This window comes from Mercenaria mercenaria, chromosome 5 (assembly GCF_021730395.1).
Source record: "Mercenaria mercenaria strain notata chromosome 5, MADL_Memer_1, whole genome shotgun sequence".
In the NCBI taxonomy this organism is placed as follows: domain Eukaryota; kingdom Metazoa; phylum Mollusca; class Bivalvia; order Venerida; family Veneridae; genus Mercenaria; species Mercenaria mercenaria.
In genome coordinates, this window is record NC_069365.1 from 43,739,265 (window position 1) to 43,760,905 (window position 21,641).

Below are 21,641 nucleotides of genomic sequence, written 5' to 3' on the forward strand. Positions count from 1 at the left end.
TACAAAACCTGGAAGTATTTAGATTGTAACATGTTAGAAAAATGTTGAATTCCCTATGTTCCATTTTAATCTATTTATAGTCATGTTTGTAAATATCAAGTTATCGTTGGGGCATAGTATACTTTGATACTGCGCTGTATACAAACTAATTCCATATAAATATACACGGCTAACCTAAGCACCCTTGATTTCTATAATGAAATCATCGATATGAATATTCAACCCAAGGTCAACCATCGCGATCAAGTTGCGACTACTATATAAAATGAAGCACACTATAAGTACCGCACAGTATTAATAAACAATCAGTACTTAGCAATCTCTTTTAAAACAGAATATACTGGAAATAAGATCAACAGTTGGCTTGGTGGCGCAGTAGGTTGAGTGGAGAAATGTAATCATTTTGTAGTGATAGTTCGAACCTTGCATCCGTCATTTTTTTTTATTTTGCATTTAATTTATACACTTTGTGTAAGTTTGTGATTTTGTCTGGTTTCTAATTCATCCACGAAAGCTTCAAAAACATTAGATCATATTAAAGATGAAGAGTATTTAAACATGATTATGTGTTAACAGTGACATATATAAGTTAGTGAACAAGTTAGTACTAGATTAACAAACTTGTGTTGTTTTCGTTGAATCGTATTGAAAAAAAAAAGAAATTAAATACACTTTTCAAAATACTATTTTACGGGCCCGGGAATCGAACTCCCGACGAAAAAGTATAAGACGGGTACTATTACCGCTCGGCCAACGAGGAATTACTATTGTCAGCGTAAACGTTGTGTATTGACTTAAATTTATGCTATTGTTTTGTTTGTTTACATTTCAAAGCGCCTTATTACTGTGCGATACCTAACTACTGTCCTTAAGTATTGACCTTGCACTTATTTACTATTGACAAAGGACAGGATTTTTTTTAGCGAAATCAACACAAGTAACATACTAATTGTAGTCACATTTTATGAATGACTTATTCTTGCGCAAGCAGCCTATCCTGGAATTTCATAGCCCGATTTCTGGGGATTTTTATGGGGAGGGTTATTCAACTTAAAAATTGTAAAGAACTTTATAGAAGCACATGCAAACTTTGTCAGATTTTAAATGTGCGAGCATAGCGAGCGAGAAAAAAAAGCATATTTTTTTCACCAAAAACAAGAGTAAAATAAGGTGCCCCCCCCCCCCCCCCCCCCCCCCCCCCCCCACTCAATCCGCTAGTGATCAGGTCGAGGTTGATACGGGCTGGAAAGGGTGAGGGAACCATTAAGTTTAGTTTCATGTAGATATATGAAATAGTGGCGTCCTTCTGCCTTTCAGTGATAAATTATTTTAAAAATTACAATTCACAATGTGTGGATTAATCGCTTTAATACCCGCACGTAAATTTTGAAATGTGCGCCCAACCAAATAAATGGTACACCACGATATTTACACTACGTTCGATAGTCGCATAGCTACCTGCCTTGATCGATTGTAAGGTACCCTATAACTGGAAAAGGAAGTAAATTGTCTCCGACGAAAGTAATGCTTGTGATTACACTGCCATAAAAACCACCGTAAGTAAAGTACAAATTATTTTTTATATTACTTCTTTTCAGTGTCAGATTTAATTTTGCGTTAACATTTTGTTTGTACTTTTATCGAGGAACAAGCAACTTTCTCTTTCGTATTTATTAGGTCTACTTGAAATAAAAATATTCTTAAAAATGTAAAATGGTATCTTATAGCCAGTACAATCTCTATCCTCATTTGGAACTAGCAGAAGGGAAAACGAAAGTAGATTTGATGTATCGTCTAAGGTTATTTTCCAAAACAGTCACGCTTGAACTATATCAAACTACATTGTTATGACCTTGTATTTTCTGAAATATTCCACGTAGAAATTCATTTATTTTTAAACAATCTATTACGTGATGGTTATTTGCTTGTATATGAAAGGTAACAAGTCAGGGGTTTCCAATTAGGATACCCTACAAAAACGCAAACATAAGAATCAGCCAACAAAGGCTAATCTTAGCAACACAAGTAAATCAATTACAAAATAAATTAACTTGAAACATTAAATATCAAGTTTATAAAGAGTCCAATCCAGTCAAAAGCAGTCTTTAAAATTGAGACTTAAGGAAAAATAGATCAAAATAGTTCAAGGGATTGATTGAGGTCGTATTTAACATGCACTTTGAAATATAGAAAGAATAAGAGAAGTACTCGTTCTTCAGCGGAAGAATATTGCGCTCCTAAAGTCGCGCAATATTTCCACTGAAGAACTCGTGCATATTTCCCGATACAAAGCTAATAACCTATAATTATTGGACAACCACGAGAACATGTATATATTACATGAAATCATATAAATTCTAAGTATCGCATTATTGATTTACTCGTTTATGTCTCTCAATTTTACCACCACTACACTTTCAAAGTTCGATACGCAAACTATGTGCAGCTATTGTAAGATGTGAAAAATATTGTCTTGCAATTTTAGTTCACGACACTGGACCAGCTGTTAGTATAGGTGGACAATCCGGTATCAGTCCATAGTCCAGCGTTCACAGTTTTATCATTCCGCATGTCACCAGTTTGATATGGAAAACCCAGTTATCATGGTAGAGGCCACATTTATTTATCTTAACTACTTGAACCTTATCAGAATGTTTGTCTTTATGTTGGAACTAGTTCTTCTTTGATCCAAAATATAATAGACTAAGTAAAGAAGTGTAAACACGTTACAGGTTGCATGCGTACCTGAATGACCTGAAACCTGGTCAGAAGAATTCATGTCATTGTGTCACATGAAGTCTTAAACTAGAACACCGTGAAAATATATGAAAAATATTGTTAACATAACAAAGGCCATATCCTTTGCCTGACGCATGAAACATGGTCAGAACGTCTTAAGTTTATATGATGTAGTGTGAGGGCCAAACTCAAGAACTAAGGCAAAAGCGTTGAATTTTAGAAAAAAAATCCGTAAAGACTCTAAAAGCTTAAGCATGATCTGTATGAGTACTGGTCCGCTTATCTGTACTTATGTAATACATGCCAAGTTTAAGACTGGGTCATTTGAGGTCAAAAACTATATTACATGGTCAAATCATTGATAACCCTTATTTTTTCTTGATCTTTATAAAATGTGGTTAGAAAATTTGCCTGTTTGAAATCACGGTTAGGTTTAAAACTTGATTATGTGACTGTGATAAATAATTAGACCACTACATCATGTCAAAATATAAACAAACTGTTAATCTTCCATGGGCGGCATTTTTAACCTGATCGAATGAAACCTGGGCAAAAGCTTTATATTTACGATGTATGTGTCAATGAAGCTGTGTTATCTGGGTTTTAAAAGAATGCCATTAGATTAATTCTAAGAAACAATTTATTACCATTCTTTCAGTAGCTGCTCAAGAGATCATTCTCATCGAAATATTTCTATTCTTCTTGTTAAATTGCTTATGAATATCGTCCCAATGTATCTGTATTGCTGTATTCTTCCCTTTAATGCTGTACATGTAGCATTTTCAATATTTTCGACCAAATTTACAGTATTTGTTTCCATCCAAAATCTTGTTGTATAGGTATATGTTATGGCCAGTCAAGTTATCAGTTGGTGTCAATAATAACTTATCGCTTGAACAGGATTTTATCTAGATTAAGCCGTTAATAGTTGCCATAATTTCTTCACAAAAGTATTCAGCTCTTCTAGTGTACATGTATAACTATATTTATGTAGATCATAATGGGCATTAATGAACTTATCATAGTCGTAAATTTAAGCCCTCATATTTTTGAACATATTCGTAAAACCATTCTGAAAATTATTTACTAGGCACTAGCTTTCCTCTTTAAAAGTCCTTTAAAATATTTTTAGTTGTTTTGTTGTGAATGTGACTTTAGATAATGAACAAGCCAGACCAAGGTCACTTGAACTAGTTTTAAATATAGATTAAAACAGAAAAAGGAAGTAAATTTCTTTCAACGAATGACCGATAAACTTCTTATTGGATCACAGGTAAGAAAGAGCAATTTTGTTGATTAAACTTAAACTATTTAAAAATTTGAAAAACAAATCTGTTTTAATTTTGTTGTTAACCGTTGAAAAAGAAATACGTTTAATGTAAACAGTTTCAGTTCAATTTATCAAAAATAAACTACTATATGAATACGCATTATTCAGCAAGTCTAATCATGTTTCATTTCAGTCTTTGTATCTTACTCTGATACAGTCGCTGAATGTTATAATTGTCTGACTTCATAAATGACGTTTCGTTTTTAAATGACACCTATATACATGATATACGTGTATATCATATTAATACGTTAACAACGATTACTATAACATAATTTATCCGCTCACACCAGACCTGAAAGAAAATACCACTTTACACGCTATACCCTACCCATAGGTATATTATGAGGCGGGAAAATATAGTTTCACATTTCTCACTAAAATTTCTCCCGCAAATGGATACTGTGCATATTCAACATTTAGTACACTAGTCAGATGCATAGTAGCCATTTTCCGAACTGCACGTTTTAGGTGAGAAATGCGCATTTGAAATGAGCTAGCATATTTTCCCGTGCATGACCATAGTTGTTATAGTATACCTTGGAAAAGGGCATAACATGCACACTGTAACTTTCTGTCTGATCTAGTGGGTTTTTACTTATCGCAGGATCTAGACAAGTGATCTGTTGTAATTCATTCTAAATGTCTGCATGGATATTAATTGGAAAAAATAAAAGTTACATCAAGAAATATCAAATTTATGGGGGAAATGGTTTAGAGGTGGTAGCCCCAAGATTTTGGAATAAATCTGGATAAAGCTTTATTGCACACTCCTCAATTTAACTGTATCTTCCTAAACTACATTTTAACTTATACATTTTGTTTCTTATTATCCGTCGTATCAACTTCCCCCCATCCTTTCCTTCTATTTCTATGTAACCGCATCACACAAATATTCTCGACCTCTAAAAAATAGTCCCGTAATTTTTTTTAAAACCTTGGTATTGTCTGAGTGTGTGAGCAACTGCGGACTATTGTTTTAAACAACAAAAACAAGCAGCAACGAATTCTAGAATCATTTTAAACTTTATTTTCACATTCGAAATATTCGGAATCTCTCCGCTCTAGGGTTAGGGTTTAGGGTTTAAGTTAGGATTATACTTGAAATCAGCCCCAACCTGGGACAAACTTAGTTTTACATAGAGTATATGGAAAACCTTTAAAAATCTTTTTGTTTTGAACCACAATGCACAGAGCTTAGATATTTGACATGTAGCATTGTCTAGTGGACCTCGACCAATATTGTTCAAATCATGACCGGTCTATGCACAATGAAATGTTGATTCTTTAGGTGTATCGCTTGAAATATCATTCAATAAGTACTGGCTTTCAGTCTTTTCAGGGCTTTGATCTTTTACTTATGTTACCCTATACTGGGTTTTAGTATCTTCCATGCACACACCCTTCCTTTCCCCTCTCAAGTTAAGTTTTTTGATTTTCATTTTCCTTTTTTTATTAACTGAAGTTTCTCTATACTGTTTCTTAGTACTACAACATCTCTGGTCATTCCATAAAAGTCAATGTAACTTAGTCTAACTTTTATCTTTAGTTAATACTTTTACACGTGTACCTTTATTTTGAACCGTATGCGCACGTGATGCAGACCTTGACCCCAATGGTACACCATAAGTATGGAGGAGACGTTCTTTAAAGAAATTGTAGAGGATGGACATCCAAGGAGGTAACATAAGCACGAAGTGTGCTTTATGGATCCTTGGATGTCCGACCTCTACAATTTCTTTAAGGATCATCTCCTTCTCAACCACTAGGCGTGACTGATCATATAGGAGTGCTTACATATTTATGCGTGCACGTATGAAAATGTATACATGGACACGCATGTTTTTACATCCACGCATACTTTTGAAACATGCGCGCACGAAATATACTATTTTGACCTCTACCCTCCAAAAGGAACAGAACAGAAGTATGCTCCTCATCCATACAACATGGTACAATCAAATACAAGGTCAACAATTCATATTCTATATTAAATAATACTTAAGCATAAAGTAAAGAAGGTCTAGGTAAAATGTTGATATGTATTCTGTACAGAAATATTACGAACACAATCTATAAAATAGTAAAGAAGGAATTCAAATATGTGTTGCAACAAATGGTAACTATACTTTGCACTACATTACAATATTTACACTATATACGATCAATAATTTGGCAACGGTAGGGTAACCTTTGTAAAATAATAAATCTATAGCAGGAAAAGGAAGTAAATTACTTCTACGAATATTATGTTTATGACTACACTGTCTATAAAAACTATCGTAAGTCAATACCTTAATTCTTTCGCAATAACACGTTAGATTTTGCTTCACCAACAGGTTGTTAATATTTGTTTGTAGTTTTGTTTGTATGTTTTATTTTCTGATATTATTACTGAACTGAATACAGTATTCTTTAAAATGTACAGCCAGTATTAGCCAGTACAAATTCTTACCTGGCTTTGAGCACTTGGCTTAAAACTAAAACAAAATGTAAAGGAAAGTAGATGTCATGTTTTTTCTAAGATATGTTTTGTCGTCACATTTGTTTTACTATAAATTGAGCTAATCAAAACATACTGCTATGATCTTGTATTTTATTAACAATTCCAGTCTGTAGAAATTCCTTCCTTTGTTTTGTAAATTAACTTTTATATGTTCACTTAAGAGGGTAGGTTACCTTAATATTTGTATGTGCGCATGTCCAACCGGAAGCTAACGTGACGATTTACGACGACTTTTACGACAAACTAAATATGTTTTTATATCCATTCTTCTGAAAAAAAAATCATGAACCGTCTCCGTTCTGATGCTTCATAGTTTAATAATGCAGAAATAATGAATAGATTGCTGGAGAAACGATTCAAAACATTGTTGCCTTAAAATGACGTCATTGACGCCATAACGTTACGTGTCAGTTACCGCGAAAAAAAAGCTACGTAATTCTGTGCATTTGCTTTACTTGAACTATTCTTAAAAAGCCATTATTTGTTGAAATATCTTTTAAAAGTCTTTCGCTCTGAATAATGACCTGTATTTTGCTTCTTTTATTAGTTATATTGAAATTTTATGCGGAATGTAAGAAAATGGATGATAATAACTGATGTTATTGGGAATAATGCTGGATGAAAGTGTACTTATTACGGCCATTTTCAAATAAAAATTGGGCAGTTTGATTTGTAACACATATTTTTTCAGTTTCCGTTGAGAATTTGTTACTTATATACTAAAACTATGCTCTAAAATAGTTAAGATTTCAGTAGAAAATTGTGGTTTCTTGAATTAAATTGATGTTACCATGGAAACGAAGCCCGTGACCTATATATCTAAATGTAAAATTCAAAGGCGTTCACACTGGTCTATTTAAGGAACTCAGCCTCGGCTTTTTATTTGCATTTCAACAATATTCATCAGAATAATAGTAGCATGCAGAGCGATTTTCCCATAAAAAATGTCAGACGAAGGGTACTGCTGTAAGTATTTGAAGCTGTGAAATCTGTTTAAATCAATGCAAATAAGACGAAAATATTACTTACGTTAGAAATAAGATGCTTTAAAGCTGCATTAACAAGAAAGAATATTTTTTTATTATTTAATTTTCTTTTTACAAGAAATTACGATAAAAGCAAGATATAAGCTATTTTAAACATCTCTGTTGCCATGGTTACTTTGAAATTTAAGAAAAATAGGGAACCATGTAAAATGCTTGGTATTTCGCTAATAATATTACCCAAATATTCCATGTTGGTCATTAACAGAATGGCACTGAAGCCGTCGAAAAACCCGTTTTCATACATAGTTGTTTAAAAATGAGAGAAAATGCGTTACCATGGAAACAAGAGCCCCGCGACATACATTTCTGGCTTATACATGTATTAGAAAGCTAACGCGCATACTAATAGAATTATCAATTATGCAGACTTCTACGGACAACAATGAAACCAAAATACACTGAAAGGTGTTAAATATCCGTATTTTCCTTCTTCTTTCAATATAAAATACCTTTGGAGGGTCATATACTTCAAACCTGGATAAAAATTGTACCTGAAAGGACAGAGATAAACGAAATGGAGTTTGTAGCAGTTAAAACATTAAATTATATGAAATACAAACCATTTCTGCGGTTTAACTAATTTGAATTTACCCTGATAACAAGGTAACCTACCTCCTTAATGTTTCGTTAAATGTGTGATCACATACTTGGGCCCATAGGATGTAGATTTTGTCAACGTGAATTAAAACCAAATACATATTGCCTTCAACTGGTGAATAGCTTTGACACTAAAATATGTCTGATTGTATGTATTAAGTTAAATCTTGATGATAAAACACTATGTCCAACCAACATTCTTAATAATTTCATTTTAAAATAAAGGTCTATGTAAATCAAATTAGTACAGGGTAGACAATCGAAGCTGCCTAAAGGAAGGAAGGAAAGAAAGTGATCTCATTACACAAATATACTCTGAATACAGCATAATTTGTTCTTTAGCAATACGAAAAAATCCCTGAAAATATGGTCTTTTAATGCAAGTAGTCTCTTAATAGAGGTGGTATATTCAAATGTATCCCATATTCATATCTGGAAGTTATTTGCCACATTTATGACTGTAGGCAATCTAACTAAAATGCACACTGCTTACATTAGGTATCATATAAAATTTCACAATCTGATAAAAAATGTATGGGACCAAAAGAGATATTGCGAAATTGTTTTTGAAAAACATGTCTACATTGCTAAATATGAAAAGAAGATTTATTCGCCTGCAAATTATGCATTTTGCCACTTGTAGAAAAAAACAAAAAAATAAAAAATACATAGCATATTCAACATGTATTATTACTAAAGCCTTAAAAGACTATATATATTAAAAGGTCAAATATTGTGTCCATGATGGTATCATTGTTGGGCATGCAAAATATCAATGTCAGTTAAGAAGATCTTAAATTTTCATAAAACGTTTTAGCAAGCCTAATAATTGATGTCTAAATCATCCAGTTTAGTGTAGGTAATAAAGATTACTGAAAAAAATCTTGAGTTATAGATGTTTAACACTGAAAAAAACATATTCTCGGAATTAACGGATACAGTTACGAAAAAACAGTAACAAGAATATGAAGTCTTGTCCACGTCAGGTATAGCTGTACAATAACTGTATTATCAGAATGATTTTCATGGAGTTCATACAGGGAAAAGTCCTTGGTCTTAACCGCCCGCCATTAACTCTCGAATCATTTCCTCGCTTCCGGTCTTATATAATACATAATGCGTAAGTCCTATCAACCTATCAAAAAGACATAACATGTAATACATTGTTCCTAAGAACAATTTAATAACGAAGCAATTAGAACGGAATATTACAAGATTAGAAATGAAACTAAGCATAACTGGAATGGAAACTAATACAGAGTGAGTTATGTGATAAAGAGGTGCGTGCACCAGCTGTACTATATTTACAAGAATTGTCACTGTACTAAACGTAATCTGATCAAATATGTGGATAACTAGATATTTAACGTTAGTTACTGAGGTTGAAGAAATATCTTTGTTAGCTTGATTTTTCTTAATTCTTTCTATTTTGGTTAATACATTCGACAGGCAATGTTCAGCTATAACGATAGTAATGATTAATAATCATTAATAAATATTTTGAAAAAATGTTATACATTACAATCGTCAGGCATCAACGAGTGTCGGGATCAGCTACATGTAGGTCTACTATGTATCTTCTTAGCTTAATGTTCACAGATGCCAAATTATTTGGTAGGAAACGACAACGAAATATGCTATCAGAGCTGAGACACTGGCCTTTTATTGGCTGTATTCTTACGTTAATAAACTCATTTTCATATTGATGAATATATATGAGAATGTTACAAAATGACAATTTAAAACAAAAATCATTTTCTAAATTTTAAATCAATTCCGATGTAACAAACAGACTTGATGTGGTTTTAAAATCTCTCAGTATTTTCTTAATTAAGGACCTCGGACATTTTCCTATTCAGATTGCCTATCCGATTAAAGAAAAAGTGACATAGGGCTAGACTTCTGAAATTGCATAGTTACGATAGTTGAAGACCATTTCTTGATAAATGCGACTTCATTTTACAAGTTTATGAACAAAAAAGAAGACTTTGTAGACATTTCTCATTCTCTTAAAATATTAACATAAATCATTTTCACGTTTTAAACATCTTTCCGCCCAGTGACGCAACAAAATAGTTCACATGCCTTTGTAAATAATAATTATACACGCATGCTGCAAAAATGGTACGTGGTCACAGGGGGGAAAGTTTTTAAAATTAAAAAAAACTACGTACAGGGTATCAGCAAATGAATTTTACATAAATATTCGACACTTAATTATTGCATGTGTTTCCTAAACCTTACATATCTACAGCTTTATTCATTTTTTGTAAATATTTCAAGCACAGAAAACACTAAACTAAATAAATAGCGGACATAGAAAGTCAAGCTAGAAAGCAGACTGATCCTTATAAGTATATCTTATGAATTTTTCAATCAGATCTGTTACCTCTTGTCAGTCTAAGTCCGTCCATTGAGTGTCATCAGGACTGAGACAACTGCGTCTGTCGTAAGTCAAGAACCAAGCACGTGGCTTAGACATATACATATATATGTGTCTTCAACGTAAACATGACAAAGAGATACAGACGAACTTCTATGGGAATAGTGCCACTTTGGTGCATTTTTTTTTACCTTTTGTAGGACACAATTGAAGCGAACCTAGAATGCATTTTAAGAACAACATTTGCTTTTATTCGATCCAGCATCATATACCCTAACAGAACTACACCAGACACCATCTCCTTAACTGACCCAGTTGCTTCCAGAACTAACACTGACACCCATAGAACTAATACTGACTCGCCCAGAACTAACACTGACACCCCCAGAATTAACATCAATTCGCTCACACATCTGAAACTTATTTTGAAGCCAACCGAAATACTAGTAAGGACCTTAAAGAACTAACACAGACACCCCAAGAATATCTACATAAATGTTGATACTAGCTAGTGAAGTTCTGTTCCACTGATATAAAATGCTAAAAGTAAGGCACTCCTTTGCTTCAACTGAAAAAGGCCAACTACGCCAATGTATGGCCAGCTACACTACTGCATGTATTCAATAATAATCCTCCACATAATGCCCGGTCAGTATTGTACATGTGTATAAATACAGTATAGCAATAGATGTATAGAAAACAAACAACAGGCTATGATCAATGCATCAGTTATCATGAGCACTCGGGTGGAAATAACTGAAGTACAGTTATGGGACCAAACGTTTTGTTCCACTTTTATTTTTTCCTTTTCGTTTATTTTTAAAAATGTCAATAAAACTGATAATCTGCATGGTATAAGTTTATTTATTGTGTTAAAATATTTCATAGTAGACATACCTTAAATGCCAATGCTTATTTTAACTAAAAATACATATTTTGAATTTATCAAAAATATGACCCTTAGTTACAAACTGTTCGAATTTCAAGAAAACGAATATGAAATAAAACTATTTTTGTGACAGTTTGATCGGAATATAACTTATTTATCAGTATTTGAAGCTATTATATAAAACTATCAGCTATTGAAGTCAAGAAATAGCATTGAACTTAGGGCAAAATCCCTAACATAATGTCCGATGTCCTTTTGATACTCTGAAAGTAGGTAGTTTACTCCACATTAGGTATGTGTACTAAAACGATAAAAACTGTGATCAATAAACTGGTGATTATGCGAGCTGTATCATATGAAATAAACATGTACTTTTCACGTGCTACGATAAAATTTTAACAACAGACACTAATCAAGGGATATACTATTATCAAGTTCTTAAATACTCTTAATAAAACAGTATAGTTCCATTCCGGTGAAGCAGTGAGATATTTTCCATGACTGCACTTTAAAATACGTTACCATTGTATTTGGTTGTATTGAAATATATGGGACGAAATTGAAGTCATTATTATAATATTATTGATTTGTTTAAACTTCAGCGTATCAATTCTAAGATATGGTTTCGTTTTCATTTGCCGTCCAAGACATCATCTGTAACATTCAATACATATAATATGTTCCCGTTTCATTTTGATTTAATGTAACTATCAATTTAGTTATAATTCTACCAGTTTCATTATACGTGTTATTGTTTTGTTTGATGGTTTTACAACTTTTGTCCATTTCCGAGTATAATATTATAGTAATTCTAACATATAATTGCTATTCTTGTTACTTTTCGGTGGTGTTTTAACAGGAGAGAAATCGTGTGTTAATAGAGAGATTCTCGCGCTCACGTGTTATTATAACACCTTTTTATATATGCGCATTCCGTGGCAAAGCGTAAACGTATTATGGCCCCAAAACGGATAATTTAACGAAAAATGAAGTCAACGTGAAAAAACAACGCAGACATCACGCGCGTTTCATGGGAATGTAATGACGTATGGGAATAATATATTCGTTTAGCAGTGTTTTTACGCATTTTATATGAGAATAGCGGGATTCTGCAGATGTTATAACACGAAAAAACATGCGTTATCCCTACATTATAAATACATCCATGCACATCCTATGCATTGATATAAGTTAATGATTTGAGGCGCTACCGTCTTAGAACGTGGATTTTCCTATTGGATATTAATCTTGTAAAGTATACAGTCATTCCTGTGTTTGTCATTGAATTGCAGAAACACATGCATTATCGCGGGATATTTATGTGTTCATTTATATAGTATTTACAGTTGAAAACGCCAATAAAGAAAAACTAACAAACAAAAGGAAATGTACAGATATTTTATGCAAGATCCTTAGAATTGAAGAAGGCTGTCAACAGTGTGAACTATATTAAGTGGTAGAAAACGATGCATATAAAATAAAGAAACTTATAATATTATACTTGTCATTTACAATATTCAGAAATATCGTAAAATATCCTAGATATCATTTGAAATATTGCAAAACATAATACTTAATGACTACACAGTACAAAGATAACATATGACAAAAATGCTTAATACATTTTGAATTGTACCAAAATAATGTATTTTGAATCTGGTTACATATTATAGAATAATTTGAATTATACTAAAGCATCAAAAACAAATACCAATTACTATTCAGAACTTTCAGGAAGATAGTTAGTGCCTTCTGTACGACATTGAGAGTTGTTTGAAATATGTTGCCATAGAGCTGATAAGTTGTTGAAAATCTGAACCTAAAATATTTGAGGTCCAGACGATATTTTCACTTTAATGTAACGTAGTATAGCATAAAAATGGGAATCAAGTGAAAAATATCACAGGCTATCAAAACATGGATCATTTCAATTTGTCACACATTAACTAAAGGAAAAAACTTCATCAAGTATCATAAAATTAGCAATCTGTCTACTTGGTGTCGGTTTTTATAATTCTGTGATTGTTATCATTTTCCTTTTTATGAATGATATATGATTACAATTTGTAATAGGCTTATTACCTAACTTAAAGACATTCAAACATGGTTTATAACGATTTATACATAGTTTCTATCTATAAGGGTATCAAGTAATATTCCAGTGAGTAGTACAATGAAGTGTGTACATTTTGAAAAATAAAAATTTAAAGTAGAATATTCTGTCATGCATCTAAGTGTTTCAAAATGACTTCAATAGTTTTCTTCATTTTAATATTCATCAAGTTAACATATGTTTCTTATAAATATAATAAATTAGGCTGCCGTTTCCTAATATATAGCTGCACTAAACATACATATGTTACCGCCACTGATATTGTTCGAAATGTTTTTCTTTACTGTGATGCTTTGCTGTTCATTATGTATGAGCCTAAGTATTGAAATAAAAGTTGAAAGTTATATCTTGGCTTGATATCATTTATAGATTACAGTTTTGACAACCCGGTAAAATTTCAGAGTTTGAAATCTAAAGTTCTTCTTCTTATTTTAAATAACTGTATAATTATTTTCTTTTGTTTGTTAATTTCAGTGTAGCATAGCACCGCTTTGCGATAGTAATTCACCTAAGTAACGACGGGCAATTCACCAAACCTGTGTTCATGGATTCTTTGCCAGTGCTAATCTGTTCTCCGAAACTAACTGCCATATGAATCAGAGTTTAAGGTCGAATGATTTCACACAATATGTCTTTGATACAATCGTCATGGAAAACACAGGCCTCGCCCGGATATCTTACTAATGCCCCCATTATCCGTTTATCTGTGCTCTCTATATTTTACGGTTATAATGACTGAGCAGATTGGCAGTATTTTGTGTTTTATTGATATTCCATCTGCAATAACAGCTGCATCAATTTAAAATGACATAGCCAAATAACTACTGTAATATATATTTCAGATAATATATATATATATATCTTTTTAGCAGAACCAAAGGTAGTAGTTTCGTATTTTAAAGTATGTTACGGAAAGAATTCCCACAGTCTGACAAGTAAAGAAATATACTGTATTCTTAGTGTAAAAAATAGTAGTTATGTGTCAGGATTATTTTCAAAATAATTGATGCAATAAAATAAGATTATTAAAATAGTAATGTAACACGTGTAAAGTATGTTACATACGGATGCCTTCTTCATTTACTCTACATTTTCAAACTATATATCTCATTTAATCATCATTTTATTGACAATTAATCATATCATTTTATTTAGGTTTATTGATATCTTTTTGCCTAAGAAGTTGGTCTTAGTATTGGTTTATTTTATGCAAATTAGCTAAACATACCTAATGTGGAGTAATTTACCGTCAGAGTAACAAAATGTTATCTTAGAAAATACTGTGGGTCTTTAAACTAGCTTAGAACTGTCTGATACATTGAAATTGATTTATAACTTAGAAAATGATATGAATTATGATTGTTTTGTCATTTCGTAATAATCTAATTTATATTCATTAATATGCAAATTAGTTTATTAACACAGAAGTACAGCTAATAAAAGGCCAGTGTCTCATCTGTATCTTGGTAACATTTTATCAACAAAACTGATCAAGATGTGGTGGATTCGGCCCTGTCAGAACATTTTGTACCTATATAAATTATCTAGGGGGTACATAGTAGATCTTAAGGGCCCGGGCATATGACTAGCTTCCGGCCTGCAATATATGATGACATGAAGCTTAGCACACTGGCACCAATATATATACATGTAATTATTATATAATCAAATATCTTTATACAAAAGGCATGTATTAAAGAAGTGACCCGCATTGACGATCGACATTTTTCTTCGATTCCGTATTATCCATTGCAATTTCTGCATTCATTGGTAGTTATGAAAAGAAAGCGAACTTCTGTAATGACCGAAATAGTATACGAGAAAAAACTAGAAAGGGATACAACAACTATATTTTGTCATATGGTGATTTGTTTCATTTCATATCGTTTTAGGTATACTACTACAATGTACAGGTCTACAAGCGCCACGGACAGACAAAGGCGGTAAAAATAATTTATTTTTCTGCAAAGCTCTAAAACTCAAGTTCTATTCGGGAACCTGCCTCTGTCAACCAGTTAAAATGTTTTATTTTATTTTTTGTTGGCATTTTACAGAATGTCAATATGGATTTGCTTTGAAGTGCGTTATTTCTTTCTGATCTTTTATGTAACTTTAATGTGTTGCTGCATTATTTTCACTTAAAACCATGCTAATCTGATCTTTTTATTGTATTCTTTCAATTAAAAGGTTAAAACTTTGTGATATTCTATATTTTCTTACACATTAATCTTCTCTTTTGGTATTGGGTAGCCGTTTACTGAAATGTTACACAATTTTCATATAGATAACTGGCACTGTTCGCGGTATGTCATTTTGTTTTTTGATAGCATGTGTATTTATGTATTCATTGAACTAGCTATAAATGCACATTCTTTGAATGACACTCAATGGGAGTACTTAAAGTGTTATTCTTTGATTAGAACTGTTTTAGTTGATGTGGAATTGTATTTTAATGTGACTTTTCAAAACTGTAACTTTTATTAAGTATTCATGCTGTCTTCAGCTGTTTGTTTATTTATTATTTATTTATTCATCTATTTATTTATCTATTTTGTACATGTGCTTCTTGTGTAATGAAGTGTGCTTTTCTTGTTTAAATTCATATTAATTTGTATATGTCAGTATCAAATGCACACTATAGCTTGTGTTATTTTGTTTGGTTTGTATATCCGACTTGTCAATAAAAATTACTTGACCTGACTTGTCTGAAAAGGCCGTTCTGACTGAATCACCTCTGCAGTCTTCACGCTAAAGAGTGTACATTTATATGATTGACTTCCTAAACTAATTCATGATATTATTTCACAATAATTGCTTGCATCGATGTAGTATGGTACAATAAATTTCTCTGACTAAGGTCGGTTGGCTTTGTATATTCCCTTGTAATGTACCTATTGCTGTAGTTCTTTTTTTTTTCGAAACTTGCTTCTTTACTCACACTAAAGCTTTATGATCATATGACTGAATAGATTGATAGTATTGGATGTTTTATCAATATCTAATCCGCAATAATAGTTTTTTTTTCGCTTTAAAATGGGTTAAAATGACACAGAAACGTAGAATATGTAATATATATTTCTGACAAATTCTTAGTAAAAAAGAGAAAAATATCTTTGATTTATTCCATACTGTTTACGTAAATGAGTATATCAATAATCGTGGTTTCTTCTTGCATATCTATTGTACATGTGCTCCTTGTACATGGGCTGTTTGTACCGTAGTAGTAACGTATTTTAAAGTGAGCCACTGAAAAACTCTTTTCCATTGAAAATTCATTTTGTATGAAAGGCACAAAAGTTACGACAACGCTGCTTAGTGATAGCGGGTCGCTATTTTGACGACGTCTGCGTATAGTCAGGGAGAACGTTCCTCAGATGACGTAGTAGTTATTGCGTCTTGTGAACAGAATGGCCGAAAAGCTAATTTTAGTAATAAATGCAACAAAATGTGTGCAGGTTATGATAAAACCTTGTTTACAAGTTGAAAGGAAATATAATGTAAATATAAGAAATGAGTTGATTGTTTTCGGAGTTCATGCGAAATGAACGACAGAACAGGATCGGCAAATTGAATATGGATCGCTAGCGCGATTAATGGATTTCCCGATCTTATTCTGTCGTCATTTCGTATGAACTCCGAAAAAATATTTCATTCCTTCGTTATCAAAATGGTAACGTAAAATACACACTAATTCCTCTTTCAATTAATTCTTACTCTATATTTTCAAACAATATATCTTAAATAATCATCAATTTTGTTGATAGCAATTAATTATGTCATTTTATTCAGTTTTTAGTAACACCTTGTTTCCTAAGATGTTGGTTTTAGCATTGGCTCATTTTATGCAAAGTAGCATAAATGTGGAGTAGAGTGTTTACCGTCAGAGTAAAAACAATTAGAAAAGACTGAGGGTCTTTAAGACTAGATTAAAAGTGTTTGATAATTAAAATTGAAGTAAAACTATGAAAATGATATTTGTAACAATTTTTTGTCATTTTGCAACATTTCATTCATATTCATCAGTATGGAAATTATATCATTTTTACAAACATACTGCTAATAAAAGGCGAGTGTCTCAGCTCTATTTTTGTACCATTTTATCACCAAAACTGCTGAAGGTATGATGGGTTTTCATCTATATGATTTGTCATTTCAAAAAATAAACGATTGCCATGGAGACAGTGAAATCATATGTAGTTCAAAACCAGTTTTTTTTCATGGGAACATTGTTAATTTTCACACATTTGTTCCTGTCAAACAATTTGCTACCTATGAAAAATTGTCTATGGGGTGCATGGTTATCTTACGGGCCCCAACTTATTAATGGCTCCCGACCAACAAAATGTGGTGACATATACCTTCACAATATAGGATACCCGTGGGTGTCAGACATTAATATATTGTATATCATTATTGTGTGTAAAATTTTGTTTAGCTCTTCGTGTCCATTGAAGGAGATGATGTATGTATTAAGGAAGTGATCCGCAATGACTATCGACATATTCCTTTCGATTACGTATTATCCATATGCAATTTCCACATTCTCTGGATGTTATGAAAAGAACACGATTTTCTGTAATGACTCATGGATGCCGAAATAGTATATGGTAGAAAAATACTAAAAAGCCATCTGTGATTTATATACAACAACTATATTTTTATATCGTGATTTGTTTTACTATCCCTTAGTAGACAACAACCTTTGAGATGTATAAGATAATAACAAGCAAGACCCTCCCTATTTACACGATCGGATACTGTTACAATAAGACATTTTTCATATAGTTTCAGGTCTGCTCATACAAAGGTCAGGCCTACCAGCGCCAAGGATAGTCAAATGCGGTAAAAACCATTTAGATATTCTTCTGCAAACTCTGAATCTCTAATTTCTTTCGGGAACCCGCATCTTTTAACCAGTTAAAATGTTTTCCTTTACTTCTGGATGGAATGAGACAGAACGTCAATGCACCACCTGTGGAGTTAAACAAACCAAGTCATTATTGATAACAGTTGCTTTGCAATAGAATAAGTGTTGTATTTTCTTATCTTTTATATCTGCTGTTGAACTCTGAAATGTTTCCTTTGCTGTGCATGTTTTCTTTCTGAATTTTTATGTTCCTTCATTATGTTGCTGAATTATATTCACTTAAGATCTTGCTAATTTGATCTTTGTATTATTTCCTTAAAATCAAAGCTTAAACCTTTTTGATACTCATTTTTCCCTTTCACATTAATCTTCTCTATCTAATTAAGTAGCTGTTTACTGAACTGTCATACAATTTTCACAAGGAAATTAACTTCTGCACATCTTCGAGTGTACGAATATCTATTGGAATATCTTCTAACATACTTGCAAAACACTTCTAAAAATTTTTTTACAAGACATCAACTTTCATTTTCCTTTAAATGTTGCCAGAAGTAACTTTTAAATATATCCATCAAGCGTGTACGAGTAGCAGGTCACAACGTTTTGAGAACTAAATGGTTTTAAATATACGTTGATACAGTGATACATAAGAGGAAAGGTAAATATCTTTCCACAAACAATCCATAACCTCGTTTTTAAATAAGTTAAGCTAAAGCAATTTGTTTAATTAAACTGGAATAAGATACAAATTGAAAAACAATCTGTCTTAAATCTGTTGACAATAAACTGAAAATGTGTAATGATTAAGCTGAATTTATTCCAAAGAAATAGGATACCTTTGTTTTGTTTAATATTTGTATTTGTCTCTTAGTTTTTACGTCAATTTCATCTGTTTAGTTTATACAAGTTTATTGAAGATTAATTGTGTCTTATGTCAGATGTCCACAGTCCAATACCACGTAAGCCGAACTTACTAGATTTTAGACTAGTATGTAAGCATGTAAAAACATGGCAATGTTCGTATATTGAAATAATTAAATGTCTTTCTGTTTTCCGCTTGTACTAAATAGGTATTTATCAAGGCAAACAGAGCAAGAACCTAAAGAATGTTGTCCCCTATTAGTAGCAGCCATTGATTTTGGAACTACGTATTCAGGATGGGCGTTCTCCTTTAAGAATGACTTCGACAAAGATCCAACAAAAGTGTGTGCCAAAAACTGGACAGGTGATCAGCTGGTATCATCAAAAAGTACATTTATTTGCATATTGTGCTCTGTTCTTTGTCAAAATTAATACGATTATAACACAAATGAATATTATATATTTAGCTCGAATAGGACAAAATAGCCATGTTTTTTTTTTAAAGATAATTCTCGAGTATACTTCCTGGAAAAGTCAGCTCTGGTCTCTAGGTTGTGGAATTATATTTAGAAATCAGTCTCAAAATGCAGCTCTGTCATTTGTCAGTTCAAATGTTAGCAAAGAAAAAGCCAGTTAGATAGATGGATGCTAGAGTATTGAGACTGGTCTTCAAAATCAGTTCTATAACTTCGGGCCAATACGTCATATGTGACCTTACCTTTTTGAAACCTTACAATTTCTAAATGAAATCGTTGCTACGTGCTCGCGTAGATACCCTATAGCCAATTACCAATCTGTTACCAATCTGTGAGTTCTTTTGAATGATCAATGATATTGTCTTTTACTGAACGAGAAATCGAGGAAAACCATTGCTACGGTAAAGGTGGATCAGATACTTGTAGCACTGCTCTCTAATTCATAGGTTCACAATGTCTTAAGTGTCGTAGCAAATAGACAACTCCTCAAAATGTCAATAATCTGGCACAGTAACATGAAAATTTGTGCCAAATATCAAAAAGAATATCTTTCACATGCATTATTAATGCGTTTGTTTTTAAAAGACATAATTTTTTTAAAGCATTGATTATAATAATGTTCTAGGAAAGAAAATCATTACTAATGTATATACAAAATAAGATTTTTTTTGCAAACTCTAAATATTTGTTTTACTATTATCACTTTTCAGCTCCAACATGTGTCTTAATAAACCCTGATGGAAAAACGCTTGATTCGTTTGGATATGAAGCAGAGACCAAGTATGCTGAACTTGCTACTGATGAGTTACACAAACCATGGTTCTTTTTCCGAAGGTTTAAAATGATGTTATTTGATAAAATGGTAAATTTACGTGTTTTCAAAATTTAATTGTTAAGCATTGAAATATTCTCGTTGTTGTTAGAAATAACACTACTTAAAAGGTTTTAATCATATAAAAATACCAACATCTTTCTGTAAAGAATGTACACATCATTAGATATTAGTTCTAAACTGCAAGTTGCGGTTTACGTTTCCGATGCAATGCTTAATACGAAGAAGCTTTGAGAACTAACTAAATATGATATGCATTGATATGGCGTTTGATACCGCGACTGTATCGCTAAAACTCCAAGCTCACTTCCTAGGTTTGTCACCAGATCGGTTTTCCGTCTGGCCTTCGCTTATTTTTGGTGATCAGGCCGGGTGTTTGAGATTGACCTACAAATGTAAATGTAAGCCGTTCAACAGAACTGACTGCACATACTTAGAATAGGTTTATCACCTATTCCACAAGTTGATCAATGATCCGTTGAAAGTTGAAAACGAAATATACTTGTATGTCGGTGCATATGTTGTATAGTTATGCAGGAGGGGCTTCTCGCCCTGATATACCTGGGAAGCCAAATTGGTCGAAGGTAGCTAAGATACACTGCATTTCCTTTTTCTTTCTGTTGTATACTTTTATACAACCAGGTTTATTTCATCGTGTTTTTATGACAGTATTATTATTTCCAAAAACTTTGTGAATGTCTCTTGTGCACCGTTGAAAGATTGTCAAGTTGAAAATATTTCCTTTATGACGAAAATTAATTGTAAAATGAACAGGTTCTGAAAAAAAGTATGTATGTGAGCATGCGTGCGTATATGCATTCGTGAGTACGTGCGTGTAATTCTTAAGTATGAAAGGAACAATTTTGATTGTTTTTTATTGGATCATATGAAAACTTACTTTGTCCATGTATAATTAATACAACAAATTAGCCATTAAATATTGTGTATTATTATATCTAACTTGCATGTCCTTTTATTCCGCAGCGGTAAGAATTAAAAGCC

At 32.2% G+C, this 21,641-nt stretch overlaps 1 protein-coding gene across 5 annotated transcripts in view; it reads left to right on the forward strand.

Annotated features, from left to right (window-relative positions):
• The first annotated feature begins 1,345 nt into the window (after nt 1-1,345).
• LOC123557050 (heat shock 70 kDa protein 12A-like) overlaps nt 1,346-21,641 on the forward strand; it is a 76,038-nt gene continuing 55,742 nt past the window's right edge. The window contains exons 1-5 of one of the 5 annotated variants that reach the window (XM_053543366.1): nt 1,346-1,556; nt 15,496-15,546; nt 18,389-18,445; nt 19,541-19,719; nt 20,518-20,669. In XM_053543366.1, the coding sequence (XP_053399341.1) occupies nt 15,509-15,546; nt 18,389-18,445; nt 19,541-19,719; nt 20,518-20,669 (426 nt within the window). In that variant the 5' untranslated portion in view covers nt 1,346-1,556; nt 15,496-15,508. Of the gene's footprint in view, nt 1,557-3,993; nt 4,013-15,495; nt 15,547-18,388; nt 18,446-19,540; nt 19,720-20,517; nt 20,670-21,641 lie in introns of those variants that run through there. The other 4 variants (XM_053543362.1, XM_053543364.1, XM_053543365.1 and 1 more) reach the window with 4 other exon arrangements.